Source organism: Globicephala melas, chromosome 2 (assembly GCF_963455315.2).
Source record: "Globicephala melas chromosome 2, mGloMel1.2, whole genome shotgun sequence".
NCBI classification, from domain to species: Eukaryota; Metazoa; Chordata; class Mammalia; order Artiodactyla; family Delphinidae; genus Globicephala; species Globicephala melas.
The window spans coordinates 66,633,857-66,660,612 of record NC_083315.2 but is presented as its reverse complement, the minus strand read 5'-3'; the positions used below and the strand labels follow the sequence as shown (position 1 = coordinate 66,660,612).

Sequence of the window (26,756 nt, the reverse complement as noted above, 5' to 3'; positions counted from 1 at the left end):
ACCCAGAAATTTCTTCCCAAGAAAAATTTAGTTTTCTTCTGCTATGGAGACTTTATTAAGTTATTTTTGTTGTTTGCTTTTTGTGTCCTTTTTTTATTATACTTAAAAAAAAATACTAGTTTGGTTTTAAAGACCACTAGTTTAGTAAGACACTAGTCTCTTCTTGAAAACACGAGATTTCGGATAACGAATTTGATCATTCAGCAGTTGGATACAAGTTATTTAACTACTGTCTCCTCAGTTAATTTATTTTGAGGTTCATGTGACAATGTGGTTTCAACATTAAACAGGAGCCACTTAAATATTTACATTTACGAAGCACCTACTCTGGGCCCACCTCTGGGCCAGTTCAGAAGACACTACTTCTAGCCACAAGATGCTCTTCTCCAGAACAGATTTCTCCTGCATGCCATGGGTCTCACTAATTGTGTAAGACTTTCCAGTTCCCGAATCTCTCCATTCTCCCAGATCCCTCTGGTCAGCTCACAAGTATTTATTGAGTGGCTCCTGCATCCTCGACATTGTACCAGGGCATGGGGGATTATATGAAAAGTATACACCTTGCCTTTATAGAGTTTGGACGGACAAGATTGAAAGATTTGGAACAACAGGATGGAACAGCAGGGGACACTACTTCACCGTGTTTAATCTTGAGGCACTAGTTAAAAGGAGCACAAGTGTGGAAGGCGGGGTGTGGAACCACTGTTAGCTGGCCTAGTCAGGGTGGGCTGTGGAGCAGATTGGTGCATCTGTACTGTCTGCTGAGCACCTACTATGTGCCAGATACTGCACCAGGTGCTTTATATATATTCTTTCATTTCATACTCTCCAAAACTCTGTGCCCCAGGAGACTTTATTCCCCATTTTACAGATGAAGAAAGCAATGCTTAGAAAGGTTAAATAATATGCCCAGGCTCCTAGAAAGCTGAGCGAGCATTTAATCAGTCTATGCTCTGTATACTCTGCTAAACTGAACAGAGGAGTCTTAAAATCTCTTCTCAGCCCTACTTGACCAAGGAAACATTTTACAGTGCTCCCTCCTCCAACCCTCCCTGGGCACCTGGTCTGCATGTGTCTTGTGTCCACCACCCTCCACCATGTTTTACAGCTGTTTATACATGTGAAATGGTTGCTCCTCACAGGCAGCATCTCAGTTGCTTTGACTCTGGTATCTCCTTCCATGTCTAGCCAAGTGCTTTGCCCCTACTGATCAGTCAGTTATTTTACAAAAATGAATGGGTGACTCCACCGGCTGATGATTTCCTGTACATACTCCCAAAAATATTCTGCAGCCTGGAGTGGGGGTAATCTCTTCTCACTATTCCATTCGGATGGGATATTTAATTAGGATTTCTTTCTATGCACATAATAAGAAGCACATCTTGAGAAGGAGAACAGTTAAATTAAGATAGCGTTTCCTTTAAACCAAGAATCACTAGATGTCCTATTTAAGTAATATATTCCTCTTTGGGAATGGAGAAAGGAAAAGGTTGCTTTCTTGAAATAATCATTGCTATGGTCATAATCAGACCATTTATTTGGACAGAACATTCCCTGAATTGGCCTTGCCAAGTCCAGGCAGCATAAGAAATTGCAATTTCATCAGCTTTCGAAAGTTAACAGTTCTGTTTTATAATTTACTAAAGTTAATGGAATAAATTTTTAAATCAGTATGCAAATCCCATTGATATTAATAGGAGTTCTGGAGCTAAATCCCTATGTATTATTTGAAAGTACACTTCCTGGTACCTCACAGCCCTCCTTCTGAAGGAATCATTGTGTCTATTTTTTTGGTGGTGGTGTTATTTATCTTTTCTTTAGAGAAATGCTAAAGGACAAAAAAGCCACTTAAATTGCTAAGATCTGTGCAAAACCAATCTAAATTAACTTGAATGTGGCTTTTGGATATGCTCTTTATTTTAAACTGTGCAACATCAATCTGATACCAGAGTTCGTAATGTCTTTTACCTTTATACCAGGAATTAACATTGTGCCTGTTATTTTTAGATGCCAATGTAAGCGTCATCTACATCTGCTCCCATCGAATGAATGACGAGTTGCTGCTGTATTACAATAAAATCCTGAGTCTACAGGCAGCTGTCAAATCAGGGAATCTTAAGGACAGAAGTGACCTGCGGGACAGGTTCAAAATTATCACCCCTGAAGCTATAAGCATCTTCACTGTGAGTCTGTCTTCTAATTACTACGGCTTCCGGGATGCAGTAAAATTAAATTGGAAATTTTACAACTTGCAACGTCCTGGTGCACGTCAGTGAAATATTATTGCAGGTTTAACAGCTTTACTGATTAGACTACAGGTCGGACGATAGGAAATAAATATCCCAGTTTAACTTGCAGACTTAGCTGAGCTACTGCTGCCCAGTTTCTCTGTAGCTGAAGCCTAATTGTAGTTATTGGGTTGTACCATTAACTAGGTGAATTTATAACATCTACGGTTGCTTTTTCTTAATTTTGTGTGGAGAACACCGAGGCACAGAAAGGCTGGGGCTGCCTGTGGTCATAAAGCTAGTTAAGGACAGAATCTAGACCAGGGCCCCTGTTTTCTGATTTCCACACTGGTATTCCTTGTTATTCCATGGGGTTTTTGTCCCTCAGGGGAATTTGGTCTTATTTACCGTATCACATGGTTCATAATGAACAAGGTTCAGATTTTTTTTTAACTTTTTTAGAACTGATTCTTAATGAATGGAACGAATTCTGAGTTGAATCTCATCCCTAGAGAAGAACTTCTGGGAGATTCATAGAACCATGGGGCACGTTCTAGAATAAGGTTGTGCAAGAGATGGCTTGAAATGAATTTCTCTATATTTTAACAAGAATTTAAGCTTTCCATGGTAAACAATCAACATTTTAATACCTAATGGAGGACTTCCCTGGTGGCGCAGTGGTTAAGAATCCACCTGCCAATGCAGAGGGCACAGGTTCAATCCCTGGTCTGGGAAGATTCCACATGCCTCAGAGCAAGTAAGCTTGTGCACCACAACTACTAAGCCTGCACTCTAGAGCCCGCAAGTCACAACTACTGAGTCCGTGTGCCACAACTACTGAAGCCCATGTGCCTAGAGCCCGTGCTCCACAACAAGAGAAGCCATCACAATGAGAAGCCCACGCACCACAATGAAGAGTATCCCCCACAAGACGCAACTAGAGAAGGACCGCGCGCAGCAACGAAGACCCAACACAGCCATAAATTAATTAATTAAATCTTAAAAAAAAAAAATAAGAAAGCAGACAAATCATCACCACTTACTTATAATCTTAGAAACTCCCCAATATCCTCCACCAGTGCAAGGATTGCTTTGGTGCTTCCCAGCTATTCCCTGGCTTCAATGTCAGAGTTACTGTGGATATTGGGAAGCAAGGAACTATCATTAGCGTGTGGTAAATTTCCTGATATTCTCCAGCCAGAAACTGGAGCTAATGCCTGGTAGCTGCTAATAAACAGTTTCTGCATATCTGAAATGCCAATATACATTGAAGAGGCATGGAATGGGGAAGGGGCACTAGATTTGGGAAAAGGAAAGTGAGTAAACAGCTAACATTTATCAAATGCTTAGCATACATTTTCTCATTTGATACTTAGAACACAGCAGCAAGACAGAAATTATCAATTTCCTTCTTTGGCTAAGGAAACCAACACTCATCTTCTAATCCCAAGTTACTAGTGGGGACAGAGTATGAAGCCAAATCTGTCTGACCCCAGAACCCTATCCTGATCTGGAATGACAGCCTTGCTCCTGGATGACCTTGTGGCCTTGGGCAAGCCCCTTTACCTCTCTGGTCCTCTGTTATTCATCTGTAAAATGAGGTGATGGATTAGATCATTTCAAAGTCCTTTCCAGCTCTGCAGTCCTATTACCTGAGAAGTGAATCCTCACCGTCCACTCTTCACCTTCTAAGAGGAGATAGGCAGTTGGTACTAACGGATGCGCGGGGTTACATTCATAGTCTAGGTTTGCATCTCTGTGAATAGAAACAATTAGGAAATATTTTTAAGTACTTAATACTTCTCATAGTTTAAGTTTAAATTATTTGAGTAATTAATCACTCATAGGCAATCACCTCTCTAAAATACAAAAAGTAAACTCTTACTTTCAAATCATTTCCTGCTCGTGTTTAGTTATGGCTTTCTTTCTTTTTAATGGGTTTGAGAGATTGCATCAGTGCTGACTTTCTTTCAAATGCATGGCCTTGAGGAGATTTTTTTAAAGTGTGCCAAAAATCTGTTTTTACATCTCTCCAAGTTACTCTACAATGTTTGAATTTGTAATGGTGAAAATGCTGTTATAAAGTCATCGTGTATGTCTATTTTTGAACATTTTAATGTTTATGAAGACATCCTAAGCAACTACCTTTTGTCTCAGGTGAAAAAAAAAATTAGTGGTGATAAATTAAATGTAGCTATAATGTTATGGAATTAGGAACATTTTAGATTTTTGTCATCTGTGTTAATCCACAGCCTGGATCTGATGATACTGATTTTCTCTAAATGGTCACACAAGACCTGCAGTCAGCAATGTGTCCTCTGCCGTCACTTACATTCAAATCTTTATTAAACACACGTTGAACACAATACTGTGGTACCATCTTGCCTGAAGAATAAGGCATGCCCAGAGATGACATAATAGAGTTGCATAGAATACTTGCCAAGAGAGATAAACAACCCTAGAGCAGACAGAAATCCATTCCGGCCAGAAATGTGCAACTTTAACGTTAGGTTCTATTGCTGCATCTACCTGCCCCTCATCACACTTCATAAAACTACCAGACCTCACTACTCAATCTGTAAAATGGGAGAAATCATGGCATCTATGGCATGAGAACTGTGCTAATGCTGAACTTGAATTCTGCCTCTGCTATTTACCAGCTGTGTGACTATGGGCAAATCACCTGAGCCTCAGTTTCCTCGTCTCCAAAACAGGGACTGTTAATTGGTACAGTGTTGTATGGATCAAAGGAAAGAGTACTTAACATGAGAGGATTGCCCCCTTTGAAACATTCTTCTAGGTACCCTGAAAAGCCTACCACATACTTTGTGACTCAAGTCACCAGTTCTACAAGACACATCATTTTTTCACATTTTCTCATTGGAATAATTTGTAGGGAAAGGAAAGGAGTGAACTAAACAAGGGGGATAAACAGTGATCAATTAGATGGGAAACACAAACTCACGAGTTGCTGTCACCAGCCATTGTCTAATGGAACACCGGATTTCCTAGAGCTGCATTCTCAGAAGCAGGTTTTTGAAAATGGATTTAAATTAAGCAAAGGCATACTGCATACACCTAAAGAGCTTAGAATATAACACTTGCTCTGAAGGAAGGGTTCAACAGGGTAAATCATAAAATCCTCTTCTCAGAGGAGGTTTTTATTTTGTCTTTTGGCGGGGGGGAGGCGGAATATACATAACATAAAATTTACCATTTAAATCATTTTAAGTGTACAGTTCAATGAATTAATTACATTCACATTGTTGTGCAATCATCATATCATCCATTTTCAAAACCTTTTCGACATCCCAAGCAGAAACTCTGTCCTCATTAAACAGTATGTCCAGAAGAGCTTTGGTTTTAAAGGGAACATTGTATCACAGCTGGAAGGACCTTAGAGATTTCTAGTTCAACCCCTCATTTGAATGTGGGGAACCAAGGCTCAGAAAGATAGTTTTCTAAATTAACTTGCAAGTTACAAATTCAGACAGGACTAAAATCCAGGGGCTCTCCTCAGTTGCTTTCTCTTATACTCAGCAGTCATACCCTCCAACAGTTTGCAAACTGGTGCAGCAGATACTCCTCAAAATAGTGGCTCGGAATTTCTCCACACTTCAATGCCATATTGAGTAGATAATTTTGACTAAAACCAGGAGAGAAGGTGCTAGTGTACAAAATCCCTTGAACTCCATTAAGACTCTCACGTCTTGCATTATATTATTTGCATGACATTTTAATGACTTTATTTTTAAAAAGTTTTCTCCATAATAATATTGATAATTACTACCATTGATCGAATATCAACTGAATGCCATGCATTATAATAGGTGTTAAACATTTATGATCTTATTTTATCCTTAGAGGAACCCATCAAATGGGTATTTTTATTCCCTTTTAGAAGATGGAGAAACTTAGTCTCAAGGAGTCTAAGTCATTTGCCCAAGTTCGGGTTGTTTATAACGGATAGAGCTGGATTCAAAGACAGAACCATTTGACTCCGAGGCCCCATCACTTTCTCGTGTGCCATGATGCTCTCTTCTCTAGAGGAAATGAGCACAATCTTGGGTTCCCATATTCCAGCCTAGGCTATGGCCATCCTCACCTGCTAAAATCCTACCCATCCTTCAAAACTTACCTCAACCCCGACCTCTTTCATAACAATAATACAAGCTCACATTCATTAACTGCTTATATCCAAGGCGCTATTATAAGTGCTTTACATGTATTATCTCATTTAATACTCATAGCATCCTTATGAGATGGGTACTACTATTATACGCATCTTACAGATGAGGAAACTGAGGCCCAAGAAGAATGAGTAATTTGCCTTTTCAGCTTTCCCCACTAGCACGTGGCCTCTGCCTCCCTCCTCCCTGCCTCCAAGACCCTCTGTAGCTCTTTATGGCCCTTCTCTGCCTTGTATTAGTTATGCATTAATGGTACTCATCTGTGTCCCCACTCCTTGAGAGCAGAGATATGCTTGTATTAGTTTTGGTGTGTGTTGACCATCTGGCTCCATCCTCTGCCCCTTATTAGACATGCTGGATTTATTTATTTAATTGAATGAGACAGTCACATGTATTGCTGAGCTGGGTCTAAGTAGTCAAAAATAAAAAGAGTTTTCCATTGGAAAAGAAATTTGAGTCTCACTGAAATTCTCAAATATTTTCCATTCGTGAATCCTTTCTGGAGTGTTGGCTAAGAACCATGATAATCATCATAACAATACATAGTCTCTGAAACGGAATTTTTGGTAGAACTTTGGGAAGAGAGTATCAAGTCAAGTGCCTATTTCCTACTGAATCATTTAAAGGGTTGCCAGAATAGGAGTCCTGAACAGTGAAGAATACTATGGGGTTTTTTCCTTCATTTTTTTGTATTGATTTTCCAGACGCTTTAGTGTTAAACCATGCCAGAAGTGTTGCAGAGATGAATCACTATTATCCAAAGGCCACCAGCCTCTTTTCCTTCTGACAGAAGGATAATTCCACGTGGATCAAATAAATACAGATGCGTAGTAATTAGTTCTATTCCCAGTGAGCCTATTTCCAACACACTAAAGATGTGAGTGATTATGGAACCTCACCCCAACAGCTTTTATCAATTTAAACTGCTAAACAACGGGATAGTTCATAACCCAGCCTGTTATTAATAATGCATTTATTGTGCATAACATTATAAATTAGGTGTGTGGACCAGAAAAAGAACACCTTTTAACAAGAATAATATGATCTCCCCCCAGAAGCAGCATATGTGCCTGGCCACTCACCTGATGTACAGTCCCAAGGCAATCAAAAGAATAAAAAATCTCATCCAAGGAACAGAAGCCTACATTGTCAGCGGGCTCCTCCACAGAGATGATTTAGCTGTGGCGGATATGTTAGATGTACCCATCCTGGGCCCAGAGCCTGAACTAGCTCATGTCTATAGTACCAAGTCCGGAAGTAAACGGGTCTTTGAAAGCGCCAATGTGCCAGTCCCTCCTGGAATATATGACGTCTATAGTCACCAGCAGGTATGCAGGGTGGACAGGCGAGGCTCTGTTTAAATATTTCACATTCTCTTGACCTTACGGGAACTTTAGGTCTTCTGGTGTCAGCCCTACCCAATGAAGAATATTGTGGAATACTTGAGTTGAGTTGATGGGATCTACTTTAGGCCTTCATGTTTCAAAGCGTCTTCCTAGGGGCCTTACAGAAATTGTTGTAATTCCCAAAGTAGTTCTTCATTTGGATTAAGGAACTGAAGGCCCTATTCATATACTAATCTGCTATCAATATTTATTGACTTAACATGGATTAATTCATCAACATATTAGTTAGCAGGACCCTAAGAAATGTGAGAGTCAATTTTGGCTAAAAGGAGCAGGTTTGGAAAGCTCCAGGGAGTGAGCCCTTTCTGCTGAGTCATGTTGCAAAGGGCATGTGGCAGAGGGCTGCAGATATCTGTGGCTCTGTAAAAAAAAAAAAATCCCAGCTCCTCAGGAAGTGGCCATATAGGAAGGAGGGGGGAAAATTCCAGAAAGGGGAAGTAAAATGGCTCTAGGAGGAAAACTATCTGCTTCTGGGTTTTGCCTTGGTCCGAGTCTATGGCTATGCCTTCTTCCAGCAGATAGTTAGGGCCCTAACTATCTGGAGAACTATTATATAATATTAGTCACTACAAATGTAGCCACTAGAGAACTAGTAATTAGCCACTTTGAGTTAGCTCTGGCAGGTGTTCTCCCATTTAACTATTTTTTTTCACAATAAAGAAAATAAAGAACAAATGGCTGTTAACATTTCCTAACCTCTGTTTCAATACATCTCTTAACCATTACTCTGAGCCAATCACAAGTGATTCCGGGCAGCCACTTCTAGGGAAACTAAAGAACTGTACACAATGAGGATGTTTGTAAGGGACAATATTTAGGGATCACGCTTCTTCTCTCAGTTGCCTGATCCTGATGCTCTGCACCTCATAGCCGCTGAGTCCCAAAATCAAGCTTTTCAACAAATCATACTTTTCAGAGACTAATTTGAAAATTTAGCTTATTAAATTGCCCCAAAAGTGTTTCAGTCTTGCTAGATAGAGTGTCCTTGGGCAATACATGGGCTCATGAAGGAAGTTCCTCTTAAAAGATGGCAGCGTCTAGAAAAGGCACAGGCAATCTTAATAGGATTAAAAGAGAGGGGCTCCTCCTAACCTGGCATGTCCCTTCCATTGTCTTTAACCTCCACTGGAATTTGAAGGTAACAGAGTGGATTGCTTAACTCTGCTTCCCTGTAGAATACAAGTGAAATGCATTTTTAAATGATACAATTTCATACATGTATATTAAACAATCTTCAAAGCCTTAAACTTAAAATATATGCAATATTTATACTGAGTGAGTCTTGCTTTTGTCCCCATTGATGAGAACTCAGGCTGTCTTTGCTATGAAATATTTTAGAACTTTGTATGTTAATTGTGGTTAACGATGCAGGAACATTTAATGCAGTAAAGCCTCCCCCTAATACTGATATTCAGAAGTAGGATAAAAACCTCTCCTCATAGACAAATTGGATTTGAAGGATGTCATTTCACCTATGGCATGTGCAAATTGTATCACAATAAACTAAGTTATAACTAAGGTCCATGCTATCTGTTTGGAAAATGTATCTCTAAGGTCAACAAGAATTGAAGTACTCCACTGAGATTTTTCCACATAGTGCCTATCTGAACACGTCAGCGTTTTGAATTTGCAGATGGTAATGAATCAATAACACTGACTTCTTACCGATGTGCATCATAAACTTAAAGCTGGTGAAAGAAAGCTGTGATTTCTTAATTTAGGTTAATAAATATTCCTGGTTATCAGTTGGATTTCAGCAGTAGACATTTTTCTACTTCTGCCCTACACCAGTATAAAACGTATGCCAATTAAAAAATATATTACATCTTTTGAACAGAGAGATTCAAATAGAAAATGATAAATGTTTGGCAATAGCATAAAGTCATTGGTTTATGATTAAGTAATTTATTTAAAAAATCCAACTTGAGCACAGTGAGCATTTCCTGTTTTGTTCCATAAAGTAACCATGCAAGTTCTCTTTCTGGCATGTGTTCCATATGAAATATTGACAGCTTTGGTTAAATAATCAAAAATGGTGATGCTATTTTAAAGCACTGTTCAATTTTCACTTAAAGATAGCGCATAATTCTTTCCAGTGGTGCAGTCTTTACAATACTATTGATCTTTTTCATTACTGTATGGGATTCATCAACAGGCACCCATTTATAGGATTCTCAGAAGCAACAAACAATAGGATTTAGAAGAAACAGATAATAATTCTGTTAGGAGTTGAAACTTCCAAATATACATACATCCAAACATACAATGAAAAAGGCTGTGCTAGAACAACTTTCCTTACATTGGCAAAAGAATTTTATTGGATATTAACAGTCCAAAGACCATTTCTACTTCTGCAATGTATGACCATAATACAACAAATAGAATCTATCTTCTCGACACAACAGTAGAGAAAGAAGGGATGTAACCTCGGAAGGCACATTTAAAAAACCTTCCTAGGCTATGCTCAAAGCCATATGGTGTGTAGACCAGAGTACTTGTCATTTAAACACCCAAATTATCCAGACACTACTTGATAATTAGGGAGCTAAGACAATTTCATTTTCACCCTAATTGAATACCCCATGGTTGCATGGGGCTTCCAGGGATCCCAAGTATACCTGTTTTGGTATCACTTCTACACTGCTGCATAGTGTAACATCCCCAGGAAGATTTGCTGGAAAGACACAACTCAAGAGAACAGATTGTGCCTTTAATCAAAATAATTTTAATCTTCCAGCTCCATATTTCAACAGAACTATAATCTCGAGTTCTTTCACACTCTTTAGTTTTAAAAAATCCACTTGGTGAACAAAAACTTATCAAAGGTGAAGAGAATAGTGCTGCAGAGGCCTCCTTAAGCACAGACCATGGCCAAGAACAACATGGGGCAGGCTCAGGAGAGAGAACGCTTGGTATTGTTTTTTCTGTGCAGTATAGACTGGAAAGTCAGATGAGAAGACCAAACAAAAAAATCATTTTGTGATCTAATGAGTTATTTTTCACCAAGGCTCTACTAGAACAGTATTACTTATAATTAAGTAATCTTGCTATAGACTTTTTGTCTGATTCAAACTTATCCCAAATGGCTTGTTGACTGTTTGGAAAGTTGCTTCTCTTGCTCCTCACTTCCTTCTCCACCTCACCCTTCTCCTCCACCTCTCTGCAGGTTGAGATGGGCAGCACAGTGGAGAAGAAATGGGCTTAGGTATTGGACTCAGAGCAGCCTGGGTGGAGTCTCTGCTCTGCCACTCAATGCTGTGTGATCATGGGCAAGTTATTTAAATTAGCTGAGTCTCAGTTATTTATACATAAAGCGGAATTAATAATGATGCCTACCTCATAGGTTTTTATGAGTGTTATGTGAAAAAACTTGGAATTCCCTGGAGGTCCACTGGTTAGGACTCCATGCTCTCACTGCCAAGAGTCCGGGTTCAATCCCTGATCAGGGAACTAAGATCCCACATCCTACAAGACACGTGGCATAGCCAAAAAAAAAAAAAGAGAGAGAGAAAGAAAAGGAAACTCATGTAAAGAGCTTAGCCAAAGGCCTAGATCCTACTGAGAGTTCAATGATGTTAGATATTATCATCATTATTATTACTATGATATTAGAGCTTGAACTTCTATCCCTGAAACATTCATGTGACTGAGCCCAGTTCTTGAGGGAATAGTTTCAAATAAGATGTAGGATAGGTGTGTATTCCAAGAAAGTTGCTTTCATGAGTGTTTTATCTCCTTTATCTGTCTTGTACCTACAATACACATCATACACTTTGTCAACTGACCGGCCAAATGTATGTATTTCACATACACTAACGAGGAAAAAATTAAATGCTTTATAGACAAGAACATTTAAAAGCTCAGCAAAGCTCCAAACAGTTAAAGTTTTCGAGACTATAACTTTTTACAACCTTGAAACTATAAAAAACAAATTGAAGGATAAGTAAACACATAATTTCCTGAAAAAGGAAGAAAACAGTATCAAGATTCAATTACAGATATTCACAGGTTTTTTCCTTTTGCCTTTAAAAGCCAGCAAATGATAATTTCATAATTTCTCATAAATAAGATTATACTTTTAAACATGTCTTTAGTCCCACTGGTGAGTGGTTTCTTCATACCATATACATATATATACACACACATACATGTATCACATAAAACTTCTTCTGTCTTAATAACTAGAAGAAAACCGAATGAACAGACTGTTTGAAATAAAGACACATGAGAAGTACCACAACTAAGTTAACACAATAAGAAGGAATCCAGGAAACTAAATGTTGCTGTGTCTTTGGCCCCACAGATAATAGAACAGGTGAGTCAGCTGGTCATTGATCACCTGGAAATCCAACGCTGGCTCTTTAAAATGGACTATGAGTTTGGAGGAAATGGGACTGCATTTTGTGACATTCCATCCCACCTAAAGTGCTACAAGTGGGTCCTAAAGGAGAGTCACAGATACGGCCGTGAAGACTGGAGCAAGAAATGGGCACAAGTGAGTGTTCGATGGTAACTTAAACCCGAAGTGTCTGTGAACAGATAGGAGATAAAGCAAAAGGCTCTGCTAGAAGATAAGGCACTTTCTTCTAGACTCAGCTGCGTTACCTACCAGCAGTGAGACCTTAGGCAAGTTTTTTACTTTCTTTGGCCTTAGTTCTTATATACAAATTGAATGAGGTTGATTAGGTTATTTTAAATGTTCCTTCTTGGAGCCCTAAAAGTCCTCAAATTGATTATGATAATTAGGAAGTAATCTTTTTACCATATTCAAATAACATTACAAATCTAACCATTTGCTGTAAGTGGGTCTTGATCAGATGCTTCTAACAAGTGTTATTAAGCTAGTTGTATTTTATTATGAGAGAGAAATTCTATTAGTGAATGCTTGTCACCTGGAAGCTAATGTATAATAGCATTCTGTCAGCAGTCATATGTTTTTGAAGACAATTCAAGGAAATTTATGTAACTGCTGGTGCCTGTGAGATGTTGAGAAAATAATACATTCCAGCAAGAAAATCTCCCGGCAAGAACTGAATAGGTAAAAACTCTTAGCATATGAGTGACGTGTACAGATTTTTCCACACATATTGATGGAAGGATGAATTGTACAACTTCTTAGTCTGTTTCAAACTTGCTTAATAATTAGTTTTATATGGCCTCATATATGAATTACCCCACCATTCTAAAAGTTGCATCATTTTGTATCCAGAGACCTCGACTTGCCTGGCTTCTCTTAATCCCAATCTCTGTTTTGGCTGAGCTACTGGTGAAAGCATAACTGATGAGGAAAATTCAGACGCAGATTCCCTTAACTGATTCCTTCCCCACCGATGTCTGTATTAGTGGGCTCTGCAGTGATTTGCATCTGCTTTGAGCATCCCACTATACGAGTATATGAATCAAGACACAAGTGATAGAAAGGGAGGGGCACACAAGAGAGAACCCCATTATTCTTGTGAAAGTGAAATGACGAATACATCTAGAGAATAGTCAGAAGGGAGAGTTCCCTTTTACAAATGTTACTGTTCTCCTCATAATCTATTCCGGGCTTTTCCTCCCCCTCCATCAGTGAATGGACTAAATGCAGTACTTGTCATGGCCAGCTTTTTACATATTATTTAAAGGATACCAAAATGAATTACTCTTCTAGAAAAAAATAAAACAGGGAAAATGTATTTAATTTTGAGGCCCATAGAGGTTTCTCTTGTGTTCTCCTTGGACTAGATTTTGTTTCATCTTATATAAAAAAAATTTTTAAGCAAAACTGTTGCGATTAAACCATGAAAAGTATGACTTTTTTAATCTAAAAGACTGAAATGTTAATGTACAAAGTATTTGCTGTCTCAATATTTCAAACCAATTTTCATAAAATTCTCCTGACACTAGACTATGATAAATTTGAAATGTTTGACTTTAAGTTTTAAAAATATTTAAAATATTAGCATTTGGCTGAATTGCATTTAGAAACCTGAATATATATTATTTAATTTCAATTATTTTAAACAATACCGTTTTAAATTGTCACCAAATACATTTGGCATTATTGTTGTCAAATGTGACACTTTTGAATAATTAATAATCTGTCTAAATCTTTTTTTTAACTTAACAAGGGAAAAATCATTATTATGAAATCTTTTTACACTCTGAGACCTGTGCTTGGCCAGGCTTGGTTAGAAGCCAAAAATAAAAATAAAAAATAAAGTAGTTCTGAAGAGCTTTTTTTTTTTTTTTTTTTTGTAGGAGACTTTTGACATTCTTTTGCCTTCAAAGTGAAATTGCATTCAGAGTGGAAGTGAACCGCAATTTCCACTGAGTGTAGCTATTGAAAATTTAGGATTAGAATTATCTTTTGTCCCAGAAGACCGTCATAATGGTGCACATTTAGACATTAAAACATTACTTTATGAGCACAGGCATGTTTTAATGTCCTATTACAGTTTGTAGACCTGTTTCTTTTGATAATGAAGATGTTGTGTCATCAAGCCTAGCCTGGCACATACAAAACATATGCTGGCAGGTTATTAAAAATTTCAGCTTCTTGATGAAAGACTATCCTGCAGGCTAAGAGTCCAGAGAAAGACTCCATTCTGGGAGAATTATTAGAAATGAGAATATGACTGTAAGCACTAAACTATGTTCGTACTTACAAATAGCATCATTTGCATAGCAGTTTATGACACGATACCATGATTTTTCTCATTGGTATGTTGTAGGCAACAGATTAAAAACAGTGCTGTTTATGGGAGTTAGAACTGTTTTGAGAGGCTCTTGCATCTTATGTAAATATTGGTTTTAGAGGTAGGCATGATTCAGTGTAGACTCAAGGATCTAATATAAAGATCATCTTTTTTTCTACCTAATTGAGAACGAGAGTTATTTGGTTGCAGTTGAGACTTGAAACAAAGTCATGGAATCAACAAATGCTAAAACATTGAAGTCACATTTAAAAAATCAGTGTTGACCTGTAGGTGATTTTAGGAAAAGCAGAATGTTACGTGATGGCCACAATGAAAACAGCACAACTCTCATTTTTTTCATGATGGCTTGGTACCAACCTTACTCTCTTCATCCTACCAGCTAACAAAACCTACGTCCGCCAACAGGTTCCAGTAAACTCACTCACTTAAGTACTCAATGCTTGTTAAGGTTCAATGAATCTACACATGTGTGCATGCTCCAAAGACCCCACTCCCCAGTCGGGGGGATTTCATTTAGTAGGAATAAAGGCTTAAGCAAAGACACACCTGTAGGGGAAAAACCTTCCTGGATACTCTCACCTAAGACAGTGTAGGGAGACCCAAGTAGACATTTGTTGTGGTACTAGTCCTTCTTGTGCCTTTTTCTTTCTTTCTTTTTTTAAAGGGTAAAATTTCCCTCCCTCGCTCCTAGAAGATGGGCTTGGTGGTAGTGAGGCCTGGTGACACTGCTTTGGAAGAGTAGTTGCCAGAATACTGGCCTAGACGTGAGATTTAGCATTTTGTAGACCCATGAATACACTATAAGGTCTTGACATTTCTCCATATTTCTTAATAATAGAATTGTACCATTGCATATTTGATCCATGGTTGGTTGACGTGGAACCCACAGATACGGAGGGTAACTGTGCAATGCCATTTTATACATGGGACTTGAGGATTCTTGGATTTTGGTATCCATGGGAGTCCTGGCATTTCAGTACTTTATGTGAATTGACTCATTCAATCTCAGAAAAAAACGGAAGTGTTTACTCATTTACTTCCACACCACTTTGATACGGAAGGTACTGGCACTCTGTTTACCGATGGAGAAATTGATGCTTGGGAAGTGCAGTGACTTGCCCAAGTTCACACAGCTAATAAGTGATCCGCACCTAGTTTGGAACACACATCCACTCCTCCTGGCCCCGTGCCGTTGCCACACTGAGCTGAATCCATTTAGAAAAGACCCGTTGTTTGAAAGCCTTAGAGTAGTGTTCTCCCTCAGGTCCCTGCCGTTGTGGCCTGCTGCCCTTGTGGCAGATTGTCTGCTTTCTACAGAGACTTGCGGGAAACACAAACGTCCCACAGCTATTGCTCTCAAATTTCTTCCCTTTCCTGTCTGAAAGGAGAGCTGCTGTCCTGCTGCCAGCAGGCTGAGATGTAAGAGGGTCATCGGTACACACACCTCATAGTTTCAGAGAAGAGGCCCTGTTGGGGGTTCTGTAGGATTCGGCTTTGCAACCTAACTGCCTCACGTACCTACTTATGTGCATGGGTGAGGAGAGTGAGTTTTAGATATCACCCTTTGATCGTTCATGGAGGTGACACATTTTCAATGCCTTTCTCAACTTAGTACACTAGCAAGATCATTTTAGTGAACCTGTAAATTCTCACAGAGCTTAGAGTAAGTAGCCTATCTTCACAATCAGACACAGCATTAAAAATATAGTGAGTTTTTAAAACCCTGTTTTTTGGATAAGCAACCACATATTTTGTTTGTTTGCTTTTAGTCTCCTGTTCCAGGTTGACATGTAAACTTCCTCTGAAGCAAAATGAGGTCTGGAATAGGCTAGTATGAATAATTGAACATTCAGGATAAGTAGGAGGTGGCCTGGCTTCGTGGGTTCCATAGCCTAGGCGCACAGAGGTTACTCGGGGGGAACCATGGGCAAGTCACTTCAGCTCTCCAGGTCTCTATCGCTTCAACTGTAAAGAGAAGTAATATTAGTAACTGTCTCCTGGGGAGGTAGTGAGAATTAAATGAGATAACCTTTGTGGGTTGGCTACCGATGTACTTAGCACATAAGACTTCAAGAAATGCTACTTGTTATTAATATTACCATAAAATTGCATTACAGTTAAATTGTAGGTAATATTGAACAAGTACATACAATTTAATCTTTTTATGGTGATTCAGAAGGTCCTGTAGCATCTTGTAGGCTTCCAGAACATTGTTCTATGCATCAATTATCATTACATAGGATTGTGGCTGTTGTGGATACAGAATGTTGACCAAGTTGTGCCTGCCCAATGATTTACCCAGATAATGCCTTTAAAAGAATAAACCATGAAAGCAGCCTGGTTTCTTATAATTTGAAAACAGAAAATAACTCCAGTTATTTAAACTTCCTACATGTTGTATAAAGAGGCATTGACCTGATAAAGTAGACATTTTTCTGACCACAAGATTGAGACCCGGTTGCTTCATTTTCCGGTTCCAGTTGATGTCTTTTCTAATTAGTGTAGCAGCACGTCACCGCAATCATTGGAAAGTCTTAGTCATTTACATATTTTTCCTTATCTCTGAAAATGACTTAGAATGTTTTCTTCCAGTTCAATGGCTGTTTTCATGAAGCTGCCAGGGTTGGGTGTGAGGTGCTTCTCTGTGCCTGAGGAAGATGATAGGAGAAGGAAAATTGCCTCCCCAAGTTAAATGAAAGCTGGGTCCCCCTTCTGAGGACCTATAATAATCAGCTATACAAGCTGTTGGTTTGTGTGTCCTATTGATTTAATATGCTTCTAATCAGTACATAAAGCTATGGGCCTGCAGTGTTAATTTTTCATATGCTTACAAAGTACCCTTTGATTTTCTGTCACACGTTAATTACAGCGTTTTGCCATTAAATAGGAAGCTTTGTGTAAACTAATTACTAGGTAATCATTGTCTACTGCAAGCATGCTGTTTGTACCTTTTATTTTATTCTAAAAATGCACAGATCTCACAGTCTGGAAACCCTCTACCTTCCAGCCATTAGCTCTCACTAATTCATAGCATTATTGTGGTGAGAGTATAGGAGTTGTAATTGTTGTGGTATCAGAGCTGTTAATTACCGGAGTAAACAGTTGAAATGGTGCCAAGGTCTATTGTACAAGGCAGAGAAAAGGAGGTTTAAATGTTACTCCCACCATCTGGGGACTAGGGGAGAGGCAAATGCTTGAGAACAGCAGTGAGGCGCTATCGCCTCAGCTCCAGGGTTGGCGGCCATATGGATCCGGAATATTTTGAATCAATTGAATTTAACTACCAGTTTTCGCGATAACAGCGTGGAAGGAAGGAATAAAGCAAAAGATGAGAGGAACAAGAACTGGTTATGTTTTCACATACAGGAAGTCCTCATTGGAGTTCTTTTGGAAATATCTGCTTCAAGCCACGGAGCAGGCACGGATATTTGGAACAGATTCAGAGTGGGTTTTACTCTCCTCTGCCGGCCACTGCGCCATTTGCTTCTGGTCGTCTGTCCTCCATGCCCCTCGGTGAGAGAGGGATGCCCTTGAGAAGACCCAGACTTTCGTATAATTGTGCCAGAGCAAACAAAAAATCCTCACTTTTGGAATTCACCGATTTACTACCCTGGTATTTTAATAAGCATGGTCTGTAGAAAAAACAACAATACTAAATATATAATGCTATCACGTCTGCCTCCAGTATATACCTCTGTACACGTGGAAATATCAAAGAAGGTACAGACTCCGATTAAGAAAGGCAGATGCTTGCCCATTTATTTTGTATAAAATTAAAATATAAATCCTCCTGATAGTCTCCCATTTCAGTCGACAAATTCACCCCACTCCCCACTACTTGAATGAAAAATCAAGTCCAAAGGGCACATGTGTTTTCTTTTGCTTTTAATTTTCAACTAAAGAGCTTTTTCAGCATATGCAGTATTCTCAACCAGCGATATTTCTCTAACTGGAAAGAAAGAAACCTATTGTCAATAATAATAATTATGGCCACTACCATTTATGGTTGATTTTTAAACTGCGTGGTTTCTGCTTTAAAATACCGTGTAATCTTTAAAACAGTCACATGTTTTTACTTGATGTCACTCATATTTAATATAATTGCCTTTAAACCCATTATCCAACATTAAAAATATCTTTAAAAAAATCTACCACTTGCTGCTGTAACTACTTTTTAATATCATTCCCAAAACATGAACATATTCTTCTTTTTTTAAACCACCCTAGATTATTTATTTTTAATTGTTCTTTTAGCAGATGTTGAAGTAATTCAGAGAATAGTGTAAACAACTCCTTTAAAGAGAGCGATCACAGACGACCACATACACCATGAACCAAGGGCAGTGCCTGTCCGGCTTTTATGGTGGCCGCTTTGGCCCACAGGAAAAGTTTTTCCTGCTTTTGTGTCTGTGCAAAGTTCAAGTTAGAATTTCAAGAAATGCTTAATCTTTATCTATTGAAATCCCCAGCATGCAGCGCCGACAGGGTGAGCCTAGAAAGAAAATCATGGCCCCCTGTGGAGAGGGGAAAAAAGAAACAGCAGTTGAAGAGCTGGAAAGCTGAAAGGGAATGAACCTCTCTAGCGTTTCTGGTCGGGGCGAAGCAGTTGTGCTGAGCTTTGGAATGGAGGCGCAACATATGTGCCTCAGTTGGACAAAACGCTTCTCGAGTCAAATCAACTGCTAGGCCTGCACGCTGGTGCAAGGTGGAGGCCTGGATAATGAGGGACAGACTTCTCGAGAAGCAGCGCGTGGATAATGCTACATAAGTATGGAATTATATACCACATTTTCACCATTCTGTTTAATGAGAGCCACCACCGCAGCGAATCACTTGCCACACAGCCAAGATGGGCCATTAGCTATCAAGGGAAAATTGTCTTTGCCGCTTTCAGCAGATGGAGCAAATATTTTACAAAGCAATTTTACATACCAAAAGCATTTGTGTGCCTTGGTAATGTTGGCTGTTTTACATTATGTTACCTTCTACGGCAGCATAATTTGCCATCTCATCGAAGGCAAAGTTGGCATTTTTGATTTTTCAACTCTCAATTAACAATTAAACATGGAGTATTAAGGTAGTCCTTAAACTTTAAGTAGGTGTGGAGAGTAGTTTATGACTTGCTGGAGACATTTTCATTTTTTCTTCATCCTCTCAGCCTATTTTTGCACTCTAAAGAGGGACGATTGCTAATGATTTTAATGGAAAGGAATGAGTGAAAACCTCACTACTGACTGCAGAATGAGAGTAGCCAATGCATAGAGTGATCAGAGCCTTTGCTGGCTTAAGCATCCAGCATGGACTGTGGATACACGGTTTGGCCCACCCCTTTGTATCAGTTTAAAATGTTTAATATTCAATAACACAAAGTCCAACTCAAAATGACTTTAAAAATAAAGAGAATTTTTAAAAATAAACATAAAAAATAAGCAGAATTTATTATTATCAATTGAAAACTGAAAATCCAGAGATTGGCTCTGGCATCAGACAAGGCTTAATCCAGTGGCTCAGTATCACTAAGGACCCAGTTACTTTCCATCACTCCTCCGTACTGTGCATAATGTCTGCTCCATCCTAAGGCTGGCTGTCCCCAGGGTCGCTAGATGGCTGCCAGTGGCTCCTGGAGCTTGTCCTTAGTCAAGTAGCTCCTAGAGCTTGTCCCTGGTCAAGGTAATAGGAAGAGAGAACATCTCACCAGGCAGCATTCTCAGAAGAGCATAAAAGCTTCTTTCTCAGAAGGCCCCAGCAAGTGTTTCCTAACACTTGATTAGCCTAATTGGGTCATGTGCCCCTCCTGAACCAATCACTGTGGCCAGGGTATGGCTTTGCTAACCAGGGGCCCATCCCTGGAGCTGAGCGTGGAGTCACTCTCAATTCTCGCATAGCTAAGAATGGGGTAGGGACAGTTGCTGAAAGGAAGTTGGGTATATCATTACCTGGAACGAGGGGACAAAGATGCTAGGCAGACAACAACAGATGTCCATTCTACCATTTGTCATAAATTTGACAGCACAGACTTAGCATCACATGTGGATGATCTAAATCTGACCCAGATGGACCATCAATGCCCACTGATGGCAGTTACAGACCCAGATCTCATCACACTATGGCATACTGGTAGCAACTAGATTTGAATCCCAGTTTGCTACTTCATGGGTGTGTGACATGGAATGGAGATGATAATTACTACTTCAGAGACTGGCTTTGAGATAATAAATATAAAATCCCTGGCACAGACCTACCACATGGTAAGCTTTCAACAAGAGAGAGCTATTGTTTTACCTAAAAAATAACTATAGTGGTAAAAAGTGTCCTGTGCAAGCAAAGTAACCTTCCTAAATTCATCCTCAAATTAGGAATCCCTCCCTTCTCTCCATCTCTGTGCCGCTAGCCTTTCAAATCCTGAGCACCTTTCATGGAACCCACACTTTCCCTTTGAAAGAGGCAGCAGGGGTGGTGGAAACCACTCACCCCAGAACCAGAGGCAGCCAGAGAGCTCCTGTGGTCTCGCTGTATGAGTGTAGAAGCGCCATCCCCTCTTCTGTTACACGAGGCATTTGTCTTAGATGTTCCACATGGCCTCTTTCAACACTGACATTCTTGCTTAGTTTTTCAAGTGATTGTCTTGCCCTTTTGTCCCTATTCCTCCATTTAGGGATATCAGAAGACTCTATAAAGCAGAATCATCTAGGTAGGTCCCTTGGTTTCTCTTTTGAACAACACCAATGTCTGATGTGAGAGACTGGAGGTGATTAGCCGAGAAGTTACTTTACTTAATTCACCACTGCCGATCCAGCAAAGAAGCTTCTGAAATAAAAGGAGTATTGGTGAGGTTGATATTTAGAGCATCTAATTTGTATTCTTTCTTCCTCCTTGCTCATCCTCCCCAACACACACACGCGCACACACACACACACACACACACAAACACACACTCATACTCACACACACACACACACACACTTAGAATTTACTTGGGAAAGTTACCTCTCTGGAGCTTGAAGTCGCTTTAGTCATTGAGGGCAATATTAAATTGGATATGCTAGCAGCTTCCCCTGAGATATCCTGAATTTCTTTCAGTCAAATATCTCTTCCTTCAAATTTATACTTTCTTGATAGAAAAAAGAGAGAGAGCTGAGAGGCAAAGTCCATGCTTGATAGACAAGAATCTCTAGGATGCACTGGTCAGGCTGATGGAGGCCCTGCGGTTATCTTGGAACACTCCAAGGTCATGACTATCACTGATGCACTCTGAGGGGTAAATATGGATACTGGGTGACAAGGCTACGCAGTGGCACAGGTGCGGCTCAGGTTCCTCCTGGATGGGAATTGCTCTAGAGCCATTAGCTCCACAAAGGCCAGCAGCTAATGTGCATTGCCAGAGCCAGTGCAATCATAATGGAATGAAGATCTGGAACTGATTTTTTTCAAGAAGTGAAGGGTATTTTTCTAACATTTGTTTATCACCCATGAGGTCTAAGCTTTCCTTTCCATACCTCCAGAGTTGTTAGCCCTAAACGATCTGCTCCATGTGGATGATAAAACTCTCTGAAACACTAACCAGTAGTAGTCTATCACCTTGATGTGCCTCATTGAACTACTCATTTCATAAGTATGTAAGATAGAGAATCTGTGCCCCGGTTGCTGGCTTGTAACAGATATTCTACACACACACACACACACACACACACACACACACACACACACTTTGCAAGGGTGAAAAGCAGTGGGGAAGAAGGCAAACTAGCAATGGTTCCCCCAACTCCGCTGTTTTCTGTCTTCAGACACGTGTTGAAAATCACCCAATAACAGAATCTGACAACTCAGCCAGTGATCTTACACAAGCCTCCTCCCTCCAGGGGCCTCTACTTGCCATTTGTAGAGCAGGGGAAATAATCCTGTGCTGGCCCACCTCAGAGTGTTGGTGTCAGGACCAAAGGAGATAATGAATGTGAGCCTGCTGTGACAAGAGGAAGTATTTTATGAATACGGTTCTGATGATTCACATGAATTTGGGGGTTTGTGTGGCACGGTTTTGTACATCTGTGTCCGTGTGCATCAATGTGTACTTAAGCTTACTCTGAACAGAATAAGCCCCAATAGCTACAGATCTTCCGTTATCAGCAACTGCCCTTAAAGTTGTGGTAACTGTGTTTGAACTATGCAAAATGATAAACACTAGAGAACAGAAACTCCCCCCAAGCTGAGAACTTGCATCTGATGTCTCTTCATTGGAACTAAGGCCATTCTTAGTATAATCCTTCTATTTCCTATCAGATGCTTTCAAAATAAAGAAATAAATTGAACAGTTAATACCTCCCACCCCATTATTTCCCTGTGTATCTTTTTCTTAGAGAGTTCCTCGTGGCCCCAAGCTGCCTCTGTGTGCCCCAGCATCCCCTATCGAATGTCACCCTGCAAGTGCCTTCGGCCCTGTACTTCTCATGATGGGACACAATTTCCACAGCAGACTTTCCTCTAGGAAATTTACCCCCTTGCTATGGCTTTGTACGCAGCACAAACGCTGTAGATCAAGGCAGAATGGCTGGCTCTGTAAGCAGAGGCAGTGAGGGCAGCCTGACACAGTGTCCAGATGCCTCTTGCAAGCTACAGCCTCACAAGTTAATTATTGGCCTTCACATAGCATGTTGCATCAGAGGTGACACTTCATAAATGTCACCTTATTTATCTTTCCAGTGCCCCTCAGAGGCCGGGAATCTCATAAAATCCACCCAGGAAGCATTGGTGCTTCTTAAGTAGTCATCCCCCAAGGTGGTCCCTGGGCAGCAAGGAGGGAGCCTGTTGCAAGGTTTCACATTTTCCCTTATTCTGTAACTTCAGCTCTTCGGGGCTGGGTCCCTGTGTTTATCACCGCCACGACTCAGTCCACAAATATTGAGTGTTCCCTGTGCTGAGCGCTGGGGAGCCTGACCTCAAAGCCACTGACCACGCCATTAAGGAGCCCCCGGGGGGCTGGAGAGCATGGGGAAAGGATACCCCACAGGGATGGCAGAGAAGGCTTCCTGGGGGAGGGATGACTGGAACTAACTCAGAGGGGGTGAGGAGCAGTCAGCTAGGTGAGGAAGCGGGGGAAGGAAGGCAGAGGAAAGACATTGAACCAGGGCAGTTTGGGGCAAGACTGAAAGCCAGAAAGGAGAGAAGTGAGGCTACATTAGCAATCAGAGGCCAGGTCACAGAGGGCCTTTGTGTGTCGTACTGAGGAGTTTTGACTTAATCCTAAACAGATAGAGATCTAGTCTCAAGACTTAGGTGGCAAAGCTTTCACACACTCCTTCATTAACTCACCTCCATCTCTAGTCTCCCCGCACCCCAACACATAAACACTCTTTCTCCTTATTTCAGTTAGGCCTGACATTCTGTAATTATTTTCCTCGATTTTTTTTTATTGTGGTAAAATACCCATAACATAAAATTTACCATCTTAACCATTTTTAAGTCTACAGTTCAAAGGTATTAAATACATTCATAATGTTGTGCAACCATCACCACCGTCCATCTCCATAACTCTTTTCATCTTATAAAACTGAAACCCTGTACCCATCAAACACTAACTCCCCATTCCCCTCCCCCGACAACTACCATTCCACTGTCTGTCTCAGTGATTCTGACTACTCTAAGTACCTGTCATTTTCTGCATGAATGAATGAATAAATGAATTACTTCTCTTGAACTGACTTGATGTGATAGCAGATCACTGGATAGATGGTTCAACACCTTTCAGAAACAGGGCAGAAAGGGCCCTTTAATCAGGGCAGAACAAAAAGGAAGTCTCCACTGTCCTGGTAGAGGGCCTGCCCTGCATGGGTTCCTTCCTTGACATTTAGTTTCCCAAGCAGGGTGGGAACCTACAGACGTGCTTCATCGTCCCAGCTTTGGGGCACTGCATGAATCATAGACAATTGGTCTCTTTCGATAGAGTAGGATGGTTTTAACTGAAACAAGTGTAAAACAAAAAGAAAGATGGGTGTGGAGGACAGTGCTCAAAGAAGGAACCAAGAAGGGGGGTCCAGGTTGTTGGAACTGCGTGTTTTGTGTGCTTGTTTCTGGTTTAGATGCAGGGCCTTGGGGAGATGAGGTAATGTACAGTAAAGAGCAGAGAAGATGTAAACTGTGCAGGATACAAAGTGCTCGGGCTTTGACAGCAACTTCCCTGCCTATTAACTCCCAAGGTAGAGGCTCCTTGTGTAAGCTGGCTTCCCCAGCCCTTCTTCACGACCCCCAACTGTGCAGAGAGCCACCCTGAACGAGGGTGGGCAGCGGCACTCTCCCTTCCTCATGGCATTTTTGTTTTGTACGTCAAGCACTTACTAAGCTAACTAATGAGACTCTACCACCAGGATTTTCTGGATATTTCAGAAATTATTCAGGTGACTGGGACCTGCCTAGAGTGTACTCTCAGATATTTATTTGTCTTCTATTGTAGATTTTCAGAGGGTACGGGACCCAGAATGAATCAGATGTTCCAAGGAGCTGGGGGAGGGGGGAGGACAATCACTTTTTAAAGGCAGGGAAATTGAAAATAAATAGCTGTACAGATGATTTCTAAGATTCCTTCCTGCCCCACTCGCCAAAGCGGATTCTTTTCTGATTCTTCCAAATACTGATGTTCACTCAAAGATTAGAAAGTTCCCCAGCAACCCAAAGCAAGCCTGAGTTTTTCTCGTCATGTCCTATATTTTGAATATGAATCCTGCCCATCAAATGTTTTGTGTCTAGTGCCCTGCTCTTCTTCTGAGAGGAAAAATATCTGAAGAGGTGGCTTCTATCTAAAAAATTTTAGATAGTCTAAGGCTTTCCAAAAAAAAAACAAAACCAAAATGTCCCAACAAACCGAGTCTTTTTATGTCAAAAAGCCAGGTTTCTTATTCATCAGAGGGTTTCCTACTGTTTTCACTTTGACAGGATGCTCTGTAGTTTGGGGTTGTTGTACAATGACATGGGGCCAGCCTCATATCCAGGCAGATGAGGCTATGACCTAGTGGGGCACATCAGGTGACTGAAGCCAGCCCCCCTCCCCATCTCACTCTTCCAACCTGCCCCCTCCTAAAATCCCACCTCTACAGGGTCAGCCGTGGTTTAAGGCTTTGATACCAGAGTTACATGGAGACCCCCCAACCAGGGGGAATGGGCACGGCTTAAAGAGATGAAGGTACCCAAGAAAGACCCTGCCAACTCCACGATCTCTCCCAAGATTAGCTCTGTTAGGGTCACAGTATAAAAAACATTCCCATCTGGGTTGCCAAGAGGGAGGGTGGGTAGGGAAGGGAAGGAATGGGAATTTAGGAGGAGCAGAGGCAAACTATTATATATAGGAAACAAGGTCCTACTGTAGAGCACAGGGAACTATATTCAATATCCTGTGACAAACCATAATGGAAAAGAATATAAATACATGTATAACTGAGTCACTTTGCTCTACAGAAGAAATTAACACATTGTAAGTCAACTATACATCAATAAAATCTTTTTTAATGAAAAAAAAATTCCAGTCTGAAGGACCTTAGGGAGAAGGTAGTGAACCCCACCTTTTACACAATGGGAAACTAAGGCCCAGAGTAGGGAGGCACAGTGCCCGAGGACATGCCATTGGTCAGGCTGCTGTGGGTCTGAAACCGGGGTTACCTGATGCCCAGACAGAAGGCTGCCTTTTGGAGACAACAGGCACGATTAGCAGCAATATTTAGGGGCCAAGTCACTTTGAAATATGAAAACTGAAATGGCTGGAAAAATAGAGAATATTTTCAAAATGGCTTTCTGACTCTGGGTAAACAGTAACCACATTTTTTTTGCCTGTTGGAGGCCTGGTTTTTAATCACTCCACAAGCAGTTTTCATTTCTGTAGTAAAATTGCTTGTGGTTCTATTTAATTTGTTTCTGCAGGAGCCAGCTTTGGTGAAGATCTCCGAGGAGCTGGCGGGCGTTTTAGCACAGCACGCACAGCCAGTCAATGAGAAACGGTTCCCGACATGGAGGAAATTCCTCCAAACATTTCTCAGTCAAGGTAAATAAGACTGTAAAGCTTCTATTGAGGATTAGTCTGCACAACCTTGAATTCTAGTTTTGAGTCAACCTGGGGCCAACTTGAATACCTTGCAACTCTTGTGTTGGTTTAGAAAAGTGCTCCTACAAGCAGACTTTCTTTCTCTTTTAAGCTTTGCCTAAATATTTATCTTGCACTCAGCCTCTTAAGTAAGCAGGAACTGAGCATACCAA

General features: G+C 40.4%; 1 protein-coding gene across 1 annotated transcript in view; it reads left to right on the top strand.

The window, feature by feature from the left end:
- The window catches only part of IQCH (IQ motif containing H), a 213,425-nt gene that overhangs the window by 132,008 nt on the left and 54,661 nt on the right, over nt 1-26,756 (top strand). Inside the window, exons 12-15 of the mRNA XM_030875171.2 lie at nt 2,008-2,183; nt 7,474-7,746; nt 12,128-12,319; nt 26,424-26,544. Coding sequence (XP_030731031.1) covers nt 2,008-2,183; nt 7,474-7,746; nt 12,128-12,319; nt 26,424-26,544 — 762 coding nt within the window. The remainder of the gene's footprint in view (nt 1-2,007; nt 2,184-7,473; nt 7,747-12,127; nt 12,320-26,423; nt 26,545-26,756) is intronic.